The sequence below is a fragment of the Cynocephalus volans genome, chromosome 13 (assembly GCF_027409185.1).
Source record: "Cynocephalus volans isolate mCynVol1 chromosome 13, mCynVol1.pri, whole genome shotgun sequence".
NCBI lineage: Eukaryota > Metazoa > Chordata > Mammalia > Dermoptera > Cynocephalidae > Cynocephalus > Cynocephalus volans.
In genome coordinates this window covers 53,792,501-53,805,955 of record NC_084472.1, presented here as the reverse complement: position 1 = coordinate 53,805,955, position 13,455 = coordinate 53,792,501, and the positions used below count along the sequence as shown (strand labels likewise).

The 13,455-nt window shown below is 37.4% G+C and overlaps 1 protein-coding gene across 12 annotated transcripts in view; it reads right to left on the bottom strand.

The window, feature by feature from the left end:
- The window catches only part of ZNF532 (zinc finger protein 532), a 108,245-nt gene that overhangs the window by 37,764 nt on the left and 57,026 nt on the right, over positions 1-13,455 (bottom strand). For 9 of the 12 annotated variants that reach the window (XM_063077128.1, XM_063077123.1, XM_063077124.1 and 6 more), the window contains 2 exons: positions 7,013-7,194; positions 2,725-2,901 (listed from right to left, as the gene is read on the bottom strand). The exons of 2 other annotated variants lie outside the window; for them this stretch is intronic. In XM_063077128.1, the coding sequence (XP_062933198.1) occupies positions 2,725-2,901; positions 7,013-7,194 (359 nt within the window). The remainder of the gene's footprint in view (positions 1-2,724; positions 2,902-7,012; positions 7,195-13,455) is intronic. One more of the 12 variants, XM_063077132.1, reaches the window with a different exon arrangement.

Here is a 13,455-nt window from a genome sequence, read left to right as displayed (position 1 = left end):
CAGCAACCAAAACTCTCCACAGCACAGCACCACACTTGAAACAGGTGTCAAAACAAATGGATAAAGGATTCTAAACTCGGAAATTGCTGCCACAAATCTCCCACATGACCACTAGGTAATAAGTCCAACTAGGTGCAGAGCACTATTGTCAGCATCATATACTAATTCCCACACCCACGTCAGGTGAATTTACACTGCTGCCATTTCACAGATGGGACACTAAGATAGATTAGATAATTTGCTTGATGGCAAATAAATCCCAAAGCCATGGTTCAAATTTAGCTTTCTCTGACTCCACAATCCTCTACCATGACGCTATTTTAATTTTGCATGTTTTATTTCTTAAGAACTGGTTCAAAAACTCTTCTCTTATACAAGTCTTAACTTTGGATTTCTCATTTCTCCCCTTACATACGTTTACAAATACCCGGTAAAAGGAAGATACAGCAAAATAAACTGCTGTTAATCAATGTCAAAGAAAAAATAAAAATAGACACAAAACTTTATAACCATAAAATACAGTAACGGACAATAAAAATGATCTCGAATTATACAGAAAAGGTTAAAGGGTGTTCCAAGTTTCCTTTTAGGAAAACATGCCTGCCATATACCAGAAAAAAAGAAACAATGTATTTACAATAGTAGCTGGCACACAGTTAACACTACATAAATGTCTGTTAAATAAAAATCTTGTGTCATGCTTTTTAAATTTAGGTGCTGGGACTGCAGGACTTTATGGGTATACTTTTAGACACCCATATGCTTTTTAAAGAAAATGGGTGGGAGATTATTTTAATACTGATCACTTAAAAATTAATGCAAATCATTTGCATATTTTTGAATTATTTGCATAACAACCTGTTAACCAAATACTGCTGGGAGATTTCATTGCAAAGATTCCCTTGAAAAGAGGACTAAGATAAACAGGGTAGAGATGGATTTAATGCCAAAATTAAACTTTTGGGACAAATGTAGCTCAGACAGCTGCTGGATAGAAGGTTTTACAGTAGCTTGAATGAGAAAAGGTGGTGAGGGAAATCATCACAGACACATGGTAGCATAGGCCTGAGGATCCCAACAGAGCCACAGCAGGCTGTGGGCAAGAACTGGGCACAGCCACAACCCAGCCATCACACTGAATCAATGCTAGTAACTTCAGTGTCCCTGGGTTTGAAGTTTTGTGTGCCATTTCATCTGTAAATTTGTCTTAGTTTTGCAGTTTAAAACAATGTTTATACCTGTTTTTAGGCTTGTACTTGTTAAAGAACCATGGCAGTAAAAAAAAATTTTAATAGAATAATTGTTTCCTATACAATACTCAAATTTGAGGAACGTTGTTTTAGCTTATTTTAATCATTTGTGCCCTATATTCCCAAGAAACAACTACTGTTCCAGATTTCATAAACATTTCAGACAGTAAAGTTTTTATTTATTTGAATATGGAACCAAATAAAAACTATATTCACTGGGGAGAAAGGCTGCTCTGGTACCCAGAAGTCTTACTATCATGAACACTGAGGACACTAAAATTCACTAGTCTCCATTTTCAGTCAAGACACCACACTGCATATGAATCCCCTATCTGTAATTTGTTTCATTTTGAGGATCAATCTATAAAGATAGGAGTGAAGATCCTATGGGAATAAAATTCTATTTTAACATACTTTTTTGGTGAATAGTCACCTCTATAGTATTCAATCACATTTTCCCAGAACTGAATGTTACAATGAAAGCCAGCTCTCTCTCCCTCCCCCTCTATACACGTAAACGTGACCTATCTGCATATCTTCCCTCTAATATTTCCTTGATTATGAAGTTACAGGCAAAAACACACCAACAGATCTGGACAGCAAATCTAGCCTCAAGCTAGATTATTGTAATCATCAAACTCTGCATTGCCAAAACAAATCCAGAAATAAAATGAATAGAATCAAGAGCATTTAACCAAGAACTGTGTACACAATGAAAGAGTGAAGAAATACAGGAAGGAACTAATGTTTACAGAACCCTCAATGGTCTAACATGGACTGTGTACTACACATTTAAAATACATCATCTCGCTTTATCCTCAAACAAACCCTGGTACAAAAGATGACCCTCACTTTACAGGAGAAACAGGGTAAGTATGGCCCAGGTCACACAGCTGGTGGGTGGTAGGATTCTGACTGGCTCCCTCCTCTTTTGCTAAGCTGCCCCTATTGCAGGCTGGCAGTAACTGTCTATTGAAGAGCCATTTCATTATTAAAGACTTCACAAAGCAAAAATTGATAAACTTAAGAGCAAGATTAAGGCAAAAATTAAATTTAATAATTAAGGATTTATACTGGCTGTGAAGTTAAATTCAGTAACCAGTGTATTGTTGACTTCATCTTACACTGAATTACTAGAAATGTGTATTGTATAGGAATGAAACACTAGAAAAACTTAAAAGATGACAGGGTTTTGTTTTTTCTTTTACAGTTTTCTTAGAACTTAGTTGTTAAAATCATCTTTTAAAAAAAGGACAAAATAAATAAATACTCGCTCACTTGATGAAAGAGCATAAATAATAGATGACATTTTTGGACAGAACATAAAGGTTTGGCTGAGCTGTACTTCCTAGAGCATCAAAATTGGCATAAATGCATAACTTTTCCTACCTTAAATTTTACTCACTAGAACAACTACCTCCTCTAAATTACTAATAAAGTAGTGGAGTAAAAATCAAAAGTCAGTATGACTTACTTTGGTTCTCCTATCTTGATGCCAGGGTGCTGTGTGTAGGCATGGGAATGTGTACTTGGGGCAGACTTAAACGCCATTGGACAAATAGGACACTTGTAGAAGACTTCACAGTGAGAACCTTGAATGTGAGACTTCAGTGCAGCCACATCAGAGTACACAACATTGCAATGTACACATCTGTTAGAAAAATAAACACATGGTCGTTAGCAAAAGACCATTAAACATGTGGAACTTAACTGTGTAAAAACTGGATAAAATGAACATATGTTAATAGCCATTTTAGGTTTCTAATGGCTTTTGGAAGTGTGTTTTGTTTTTTTCTATCTATAACAGATCAAATTATTTGTATATGTTTAAGAGGGAAGATCATGAAGAAAAAAAATAAAACTCAAGTGCTCTACCTTTGGAACATCTGTAGAGTTTCTAGGAATGGATGTCCAGACCCCAGACTACAATCAAACAATAACTCATGGGGGCCACGTCAAGAAGAGGAAACAGCAAGAGCCCAGCATTCCTGGCTTTGGAGAAGATTTCCACATGCTGGGCTCTGACAGCAGGACCTTGTGGTTCCTGCCCACACCCAACTCCCAAATGGCATCTCCAGTGGAAGAAACCCACGTTGGCTCAACCTACATGCCCCCAGCAAAGGGGCAAAGAGGAGCAAATGAGCGCTGGCTCTAAAACCAGGCCACCCTCTGACATGGCCAGTGGCAGTGGAGGTTGTGGTGGCCCATATGGTAGAGAAGGCCAACCACCTAGGTTTTTTGTCTCCTGGAAAATAAATTTAAGTATTTGTTTAAGAAATTACGTGAATTATAAATTTCTGAAAAATCAGCATCTCTAAAAAAACTGCCTCCCTAGCTAACCACCTTACTTTTTGAAATTCTAATAATTTGGCAACTGGCTCATTCCTTGCTCAAATTTAATCCTACAAGGTACAAATTTTAAAACTAAGGTACATTTCTCCATTACCTCATCTTTTTCACACAAGGACTCTCAGCAAATAATACCTTCATTTGATGACCGAGTCTTCAACATCTGAAAACTATTTAAGACTGTCTCCAGAGAAACATCTAATTATAACTGACCATATGTGTTCCTGGGTGTGTGTGTGTGTGTTACCTGGGGAAGGAAGACTGTAGGCAGGGCGTGCCTTCCAGGAGGCAGTGCCCAATGACTTCTACGATAATCTAAGATACTTCCATTCTTAGAACCACCCTTCCCAATCATGGAGATGCTCCCAAAGTCATCCAGGAGTGGCATGTTCCAAATTGTTTATGTTCTATAAAGCGTGCCATGTTAACATGGGCAAGCATTTTTTAAAAATCATAATATTAACAAATCATAATTAAGGCATTAGCCTTTTCAATGTCTTAAGGCATAATGTTCAGCAACATATACACTAAAAATGCTAAGTAGCAACAGGAGAACAAACAGAAAGCTTCTCTATCATATCTACTTGAAATTATTTTGGGTTAAAACTTGCTGTGTTGTCTTGAACACGATAATGCTCCTCTCTGGACTGGTTACTCATTTGTAAACTGAGAAGAGTCGGAATAGATAATTTTTAGTCTCTTACAACCCCAGAAGCCTAAGACTCCAATGAAAAGGGAAAACTATGTAAAACAAAAGTAGATGGGTTATTAATGACACCGAAGGATCCACTGTGCCACGAACCATGAGCGAAAGATTTTCCCATTACGGGTAGAAAGATGGTGCTCCAAGGCAGAGACAAAGGGAAGACAACAAAGAATAAATAGAAAAGCACAAATTCCTGAAGTCACTTGGAGTAAGAGGAATGTTTAATCTACAGAAAGAAGGAAGTCAGAGCATCTAAACTAATGCTGGAATTTTTTTTGAGGCAGGAGCAAGAGGTTATGACTCAGTCCAAGGAGTGCCATGGAGGTCAAGGGAAAAACCCTCCTTAATATGAAGGGGAAAAGCAGAGCATTTAAAAAGAACTTAAGAAAAGAAAAAATTGTAAAACATGTACCTACTGGTGAAAGAAAACGTTCAGGGGCAACAGAGGCCAATAGGGAAGGGAAGTAAGACAGGTAAAGGGAAGGCAGAATTTGAAAGGCTCGTACAGTATCTTCATGCTATTAAAAATCCAGTCTATTAAGAAATATTGGATAGACCTAAAGTCTTTGTGTTCTGGGTACCAATCAAGTTTATTTTTGGAATATTTTTTAAATGTTTACAGTATACAATCCTATAGTAATTCACCTTTCTAAATGCAGATCCGGTGTTATCAAGAGGCAGGAAAATTCAGAGAAATATTTGACTTTTACCAAGTTAACCAGGAGCTAGGGATGACCCCTCAATATCTGGGAGTTTCAATACGAGCAATGAGAGAGAGAACGAGGCACACTGTATCGAGAAGAGACAAAGCAAGGCATGGGAGCCTGCTAGAGAGACATCATTAGCTAAAGAAAAGCAAATTGAAAATGATTAACTAAAGAGCCAAAAGGGAGAGAAAAACACGACGAGGCCAAGGGGCTGCTAAGCCCCAGTCAAACATTAGAGTGGACCATTATTTGAAACAGCAGGAAAAACAATAAAGTTTAAAAAACTTTTTCTCCTAAAGAAGAAGTAAATGTGAACTAAACTTCAAAATAGACATACATAGTATTTTTACAGTTTATATAGCCACAAATCCGGGGGGGGGGGGGGGGGGGATCTATCCCTAACATAAAAATTTCAGTGAAAATCTGAAATCTACATCTCAAAGTACCAAAATTGAAGCAACTCTGTGAATCAGGCAATAGAAAAGTACAAGGATGGCCTTTTCCAAGTGAGTTGATTACTTTCGGCCTGCATGCAGAGCTTCTGTTTTAATTTAGGAAAGATACCAGGAATAGCTAAAATTGCAGAAGTCTTACTCCCTTTATTCATTCCAACTAAGTTTATTTTCATTACATTAGAAAAATAAACTAAACACCTAAGGAAAGTCTGGCATCAGTGAAAAGAACAGCACTTGGAAAATGTTGCAGAGCTGCTTTCTATTATTAAATGTAGAATCCACTAATGACAATTCCAAAATATGCGATAAGAACCAAAGTATTATTCTGCATGAACTCTGTGGATCTAGGGGAACTTCAATTATACTGTTTCACTCTGTAACATGCCAATGGAACTGGAGGCAGGCAAGGCACTGATTTTAAAGACAGGCGTGCCACAGCACAGAGAGAACACATGAATTACAACACAATTAGTTACTGGCAGAATTGGTACAAAAGACTCTGGTTTCTTGATTGCCAAACCGAAGGCTTTCTACCAAGCTAGTGCCCAATCCATAAAACATTTGTGCATCTCAGGTCTGGAGGCATGGGATAAAACTGTGAAGTAAGTCTCATATCTTAGTGTTAGAAAAATGGACAGAGCCACCAAGTAACCAATCATACCATAACCTAAATTTAAATGGAATAAGACCATCAAATCATACCAACTAGACTTTGTTTTTATAAAATATCATAACTGTATTACAACTAAAAAAATACAGTAATACCTCTGTTAACAAAGACACTTTGTATTGATGACATGTTTTCTTGGGGGATCTTCATCGGGTCAAAATATAAAAGGCACAGGAATGCATTTCAGAAGGTCATAGAGTGGAAAATAAAGTTCAAGTATATCATGACTCCACACTAGCTAAACTAACATTTGATTTGACAGATGTTGTAAATACTATCTGGGAATCTTTCAGGGAATCTGAAAGAGGCCACAGTTAAGACGTGTGGAAGAGATGAGGGAGAAACCTGGATTCAGGTGTTGGAGAAGGAGGAAGAAGGCTTATTTGGAGTGGAAGGCACTTCCAAAAAGAGCAGTGTTAGAAAAGGACATACACCTGATCCTTCAATGTGAACAAGATAGAAATAATAGACAATCGCACCATTTCTGTTTTCATAAGAGGCGGGGAAATATTAAGAGGTACAGAAATGCATGGTATTCTTGCAGGGCTTAAAATGCAGAATATGACAACGAAAGTCTGCTAAAAAGTGTGTAGAAAGAAAAGGCTGTGACAGTCAAAGCCAAACCTCCGTATACACACAATTTTGCCTAGAAGGATGGGCCCTATTTACCTTCAGCTTTGTGTGGAGCAGCAGGGCCAATATTACGTTAAAAGGATTTAAACAGATCAATGCTACTTCAAGACTAGTTTCCAGAGGATCTGTTAATTGAGGTACCACTGTATGACCCTAAAAACAACGTGCGCAGACCACTTAAAATGCTGCGTAGTTATAAAGTGAACGAGCTTTACTTGCACATAAGTGAACAATATACTGACCGAAAACCAACTCTCCGTGTGTAGTGCAGACAGTTCTTGGTGACGTGGGTCTGGAAGTGCACCGACCTGCAGATGGCCCCACACTCAGGGCAGGTGTAGGGAGATTTGTGCTGATGGATTCTCTGGTGTGATGCATAACTGCACTGGTTAGGAAGCAGCATCTGGCAGATAGTGCAAGTCTTCTAAATAAACCAAAGGGGGAAACAGGGTTGGTCCTACTAAGTATTTTCTAATATGCAAAGAACCTTGGTTAAACCTCAAAATAAGTTTATATCCCTCATTTCAAATATGACTGTAATTGATTCTAAGCCCAAGGGAAAAGCAAACATGAAAGTTACAAGTTCAATGTAATATTCTTTTCTCTGTAAAATAAAAATAATATGTACTATGTAGTCAGGCTCACCCCAAAGGATGAGCTGAAAATGTCAACTTTAGATAGAGTTCCAATTTTGTTACCTTTGCATTTTGTTTAGTGCAAAGAAAAGGTATTAGAAGAGGTATTCTTGCAAATTAGGCTAGCAAATCAACTTTAATATTTATTAACAAATTTATGAACATATGTATCTTAAACATATGTATCTAAAACATATGTAGTCACAGTTCCTACAATTCATAAAAAACTTTCTTCAAAATAATGAAAATTAATTAGAGGCTAATCGAGTCCCTACCCTCCCCCCATCACTTCAATTATTTAAAATCTAAAATACAGGAATACAAAAGAATGGCCACAGCAATTGTTCTTTTTGCACTTAAATTGGCCTTTAAATGCACTAGCCATAACATGATTTATAATTAAAACTAATGAACTCAAACTCAGATACATAAATTTAGACATTAAATTGAAATTTTATAGAGTTTAAAATCTGATTACGTATAAAATAAAGACTGAAGTCCTCTTTGGAAGAGGGTCTGTGTCATTATGTACCCAAGCAAAATCAAAACACTATTTTTCATCACCCTAGATGTAAGCATTAAAGGTGGTATATTTTTACAACACAAAACCAAAAAAAATTAAAGTAAATATAAATTGAGGGCTTATTACTTCTACCCCAAAAATAAACCTAACAATATAACATATGATATAAAATGTGTTTGAATATGTGTCAGATATTCATGCAAAAACAAGTACCTACTATTTTCTAAAATGTACAATTTGTTTTAAAGTAAAGAAAGCCTCAAAATAAAAATTCTTGCTAAGATTTAAAACATTCTTTTATATTGAGAAGAGAGTTCCAAAGTTTTAAGAAGAATTTTTATTCTTCTAGCTTTTGAAAAAAGCCCCAAATTAAGATTTAAACATCCGAGTGACTTAGACTAAGAAAAATAGAAAACTCACTTGAAAATTCTTCCCTGGTTTTCTCCTGAAAGGACTTAAAATACAAGTTTTATCCCATATAATGTTTATTGTAATCACAAAATCAAAACATTACAGGCAGTTTTGATGAGGTTAATGTCATTAAAAAACAGCATTCCTTTTCTAATAACACGTTTCAGAGGTTAAAATAAGCCGCAAGGAAAACCTATCAACAGATTCATTATCACAAGATCCTGTTAACATCTACATTATCACAGGTAATCATCTGTTTCTTTAAACTAAAATCTTCTACCTTCACACATTCATTAATCCCAGACAGTGAATTATAATGTGTGAATTTCCACAGGCATCTTTAAATGTCTTGCACTTATTTGGGGATAAAATTATTATCTTCTATACTAAAAGTCAAAAAATATTATAAATACACACATAAATACACACACATATATATGTAAACGGTGGATTGGCCCCATTCCACCATGAGCCAAGTAGTCAGCTAGTTACTTTAAATACATTAAATAAATTTAAATACATCATCTCATTTAATTCTCATAGTAATCTATGAAGTTGATAACATCTCCATTTTACAGATGAGGAAGAGGCTTCGCAAAGCAACTTGCTCAACCCCACCATCACCCGTCGAACTGTTAAGTGGAAGAACCAGGACCTGAAGTGGTTCTGAATAACTTGAGGCCTCTGATGAAGGCTAGTGAGGAATGGGATGGGGTTATAAAGAATGAGCAAACAAAAATACACAGGGGAGACATCATTAGCAAATACACCTGAATACCAATGATGACCACGTTATGTTAGGATTCGAGGTGAGTTCCCCTTCCCTCTAAAATGTGATTATATGAGGGTACTTCAAAAAGTTCAGGAAAAACAGAATTAAAAGATAATACGAATCTTTCCATGAACTTTTTGAAGTATCCTTGTACTAGTTTTATAATAGCAGAAAATGAAGATCTACAAAGGCAATAAAGTATGTGTTCCTTAAAAGCAGAAAAAAATTCACATTATCTTTCATCAAGATATATTAACAAATGGTTATCTTTCACAATACATATAAAATGCACAATGAATTACTTAAATTCATTGAAATTTATCATCATCACCTCATGTTCCCCTGCCCCCAACCATGGGAATCTGCACTCACCCATTTCCATCAGCCAAGGTACCTCACCCACTTTAGGCCCAGAAGTACAAGGAGAAAGAGGAAGCCAGCAAGGACTACAGCCTCAACTCAGAATGCTTTCATAATTCACAGTCATTGAAATGGGAGATTTCGGTCACTGGGGAATGACGTTGGGATACTTAGAGACCTTACCTTTAGTTTAATACAGACACATATATATTCACGTACACACACTATCTACTCCCACATTTACATCTTTGTTTACCTGCCTCCACTCCTTGCCTCCATTCCATTTTGAGAAAAAGCATGCTATTTTGGTTGCAGTCTCCTGCTCTATGTTTGCATAGTATCAATAGTTTTAAACTCTTATGATATTGTTTACTTAACTGTAACTACCTCAAGTTTTATTCACTGTACCTGTTACAGAAAGTGTGTATCTTCCCTGCTTCCAGAAATAGTGGTGACACACTTTCACAGCACAATACAGTCATTCAACTAGCTTTTCTGGAATGCTCTGACTTTATGACAAAGATGCACATTCTCTTGATTTAGGGAATGCACTTCAGCATGGGAGGTGGGCAGACAATGATTTCTTAGTGATCTAAAAGAATATGACCTTCCTTCCTTTTTTATTAACCAAAGAAAATCGTTTAATGTGACAATACCTGCCATTTGTATAGAAGAAAGTATAATAAAATGCACTTAAATGGCTTTGTAGGTCTCTTAACATTTTACTTATGTCATCTGAAAATGCATAAAAGTTTTCAGTACTTAGGTAATAAATGTCTCATTTCTACTCTGGGGCAGCCTCATTTGCTCAGAAAACTGTTACCTTTTAAAGCAGCTATTACTTTTCAGTAGAGTCAGACCATAATAGAAAGCTAAAGGAAAATAGGGGCTGGCAGGTTGGCTCTGCTGGTTGGAATACAGTGTTATGGCACCAAGGTCAAGGGTTTGGATCCCTGTACCAGCCAGCTGCCCCCCCCCCCAAAAAAAAATTTTGGCTCACTCAGTAGAGCGTGGTACTGCTAACAAGGTCAAGATTTCAAATCCCCAAACCGGCCACCCACCCCAAAACAAAGAAAGCTACAGGAAATTAAAGCTGAAAGTAATCACATCCAACACTTTACAATTATTCCTACTAAGCCTTTTCTGCCTAGTCCTGGCACAGAAACCAATTTCTGGCACACAAATGCAGGCTGTGGGGACGGGGAATGGGGCCATGTTATGACCCTTCTAAGGATCAGAGAACGTTTAAGCTCAGTATCCTTTCTATAGATGACAAATTACCTGAGTAACAAGGAAGACAATTCTACAGGCTTCAATTCATATTTTAAGGAGAAAAATAGACTGGGAAACGTAAAAGGGAAGGGAGATAAAGGCTAGAGAAATGTAAATATAGTGTGTATTTATGCTTAAATTTCACACAAACCAAAGCCTGCAACAACATGAAACACTGGAACTAAAGGTCAAAACATGACCAGCTTAACAGTCTGCCCAGATGCTAACTTTCCCCTCATTAACAGCAGTTTCCTAATCTTCTGTCTACAATATAATTACCAAAAAATAATAAGTACACTAGTTTGCTTTCTGGCTTTCACTTTCACCCAATTTCACAATAAGAACAAAAAGAAAGCATTTCATTTCAGATCTCACTTACATGGAAATAACACAAGGCAAATATTACAGCCGAACTGGAGATACACACGCACACATGCACGCATGCATACGTGCGTGCGCATGCACACACACACCCCTTCTGATCCCAAAGCTAGTTGGTTATGATAGTTTTGTCCTCAAATCATTCTGCTACACTTAAAATCCTTAATAGGAATTGGCAGTTAAATGAGCAGATTTACAGAAAGCTGTATGGTCGACACATATAATCTACTTAGGTGATAATCACAGGAGAATAAATGTAAATCAAGGGTTGATAACAGTAAACTATAAACTGGGACAGGACTAGTCTGACCAAAATATATATTAACCACTCAGGAGAGCAGGATCAAAAACCCAGAGTCATGAGTCTTCAGCTAATTATGATATTTTGGGGACTGCAGTGGGAAGGGGAGGGAAATGCAGCAGAATCCATGGTTTCCAGAGGAAGTTGCTTGAACAAAGTATATCTAGAAATGAGCACTGGCAGGGCCTGCTCTAGAGAATTTAATATACTTGGTATGTTGTGTTAATGATGTCCAGAAAGTTCCTGAAACTAAAATGAATCAGCATCCTCTATAAATGAGGACCACTGCAGACGTCACCTTTATCTGCACTCTTGAAGCCAATTTGGATGATAAGCCCAGGGGTCCATTCTTATAAGATTCCTAAGGTCCCTCCAGCTGTAAAATGCTATGTTTCTATATCTTAGGGAATTAGCATGACAATGTAGGAAGAATAATGAACCAGCATAAAGCACTTTGCCTTGAGTCCTGATTCTGCCACTAATTGGGCATTTTATTTTTAACTGTCAAATAAAAGTGTTCACCAAAAGACCTGTAACATTCTCGATTCTATGGCTGATACAGATTCTATAGGAAGAAAATGAATTTAAACAATTAAGAGGATACAGTAGGCACTTCCAACCTATACTTGGATAAATTTAGTCATGGTTTTACTAAGAGGTGAAGCAATGACATTCTAATACATTTAAATATCAATTATTAAAACTACAGTCGTCAGCTCTTAAATTCTTCATGAAGAAGGAAAGCTTCTCTGGCTTCTGGGGCCTCTCCACTCACTCCTTTTCTCCATGTGCCCCAAAGCAAAGATTATTAATCAGATAGGTCAGAATTTAAACCCCCAACTGGGGCAGATTTACTTGTGTTAAAAAGTCAACTTGCCCATGAGCATGGGCAAGCTCTTATTGACAGCCTCAAGCATGCTGTTGGTACCAGGGTGTGATAAAGTTCCAAGGCATGGACTTGGGGAATGTAGGACAAAGAGGGCCTTGAGCTAAACCACATAGTACTGTCTTCCAACCCAGCTCTTACCAGTGACCTGTGCCGAGCATAGGGCCAGTTCATAATAAAGTGGCACACTGATGCTCTAGGGCAATTACAGAACATTTGGAGGAGGAGAAGTAGCAACTGGCAAAGCAGAATTCAGCAAATGCAACCAAAACCTTCCTTTATCCCATGACATACTGGCAAAGTCTCAGGAGCTAAACATATGCATGGGGAGATGGTGAAAGAAGATACAGACAGCAAGCAAAGCCCCAGCTGGTGTTCACAGGAAGAGATCCATTGCTGAGTTCAGAGAAGCACCCTTGGAAAACTTAGAAAGGATCTGTTCAAAACATAAATAGGGAGCAAAACTTAAACAGGGAGAAAATGAAAGGTAAAAAGAAGGGACATGGTGACTGAGGTGAACCAAGAAAAGGTTGCTCTTAAGAGAAAGGCTGAGGTCTCAAGAGGCTCGGCTCACCAGATGTGAAAGGCAAAAAGGAGCTCTTCTCACCAGATGTGAAAGGCAAAAAGGAGCTCTTCTCATTCCTGTCTGCTTTCAAAGACAGGGCTGTGAAAAAAAGATATTTACACTGGGCAGGGGAAAGGTCTGTGATTCAGAGAAGAGAGAAATCTCAGAAAGTGAAGTAAAATGCCATCCTCCCAGGAAGCCTAATTGCAAAAAACTACTGAGAATTGATGTCTCAAGTCTCAGGCAGAGTATAATAAAGCAATTATAAAATCTCTCCTTGAAGACAGGACAGCTAAATTAGGACCTTTTTAAAAAATGGAATGAATCTTCCACTTCCAGGAAAATGGAATAAAATTTTCTTTCCCTAATCTTCCCACTAATTAAAACTAGAAACCTAGGCATTATATAAAACAAATGCAAAAGGATTCTGAAAGGTGGAGTGAAGAAGGAAGACTGGTTAGGGACCTTAAGACCTAAGGAATGACAGGGTGGTTAGTTCCCTGGGTTACTTTTGCCTCATGTATCCCAGATTTGGAGCTGAAAAAGCTGGCAACCGAGAAAGACCAAGGGGTAGAGATA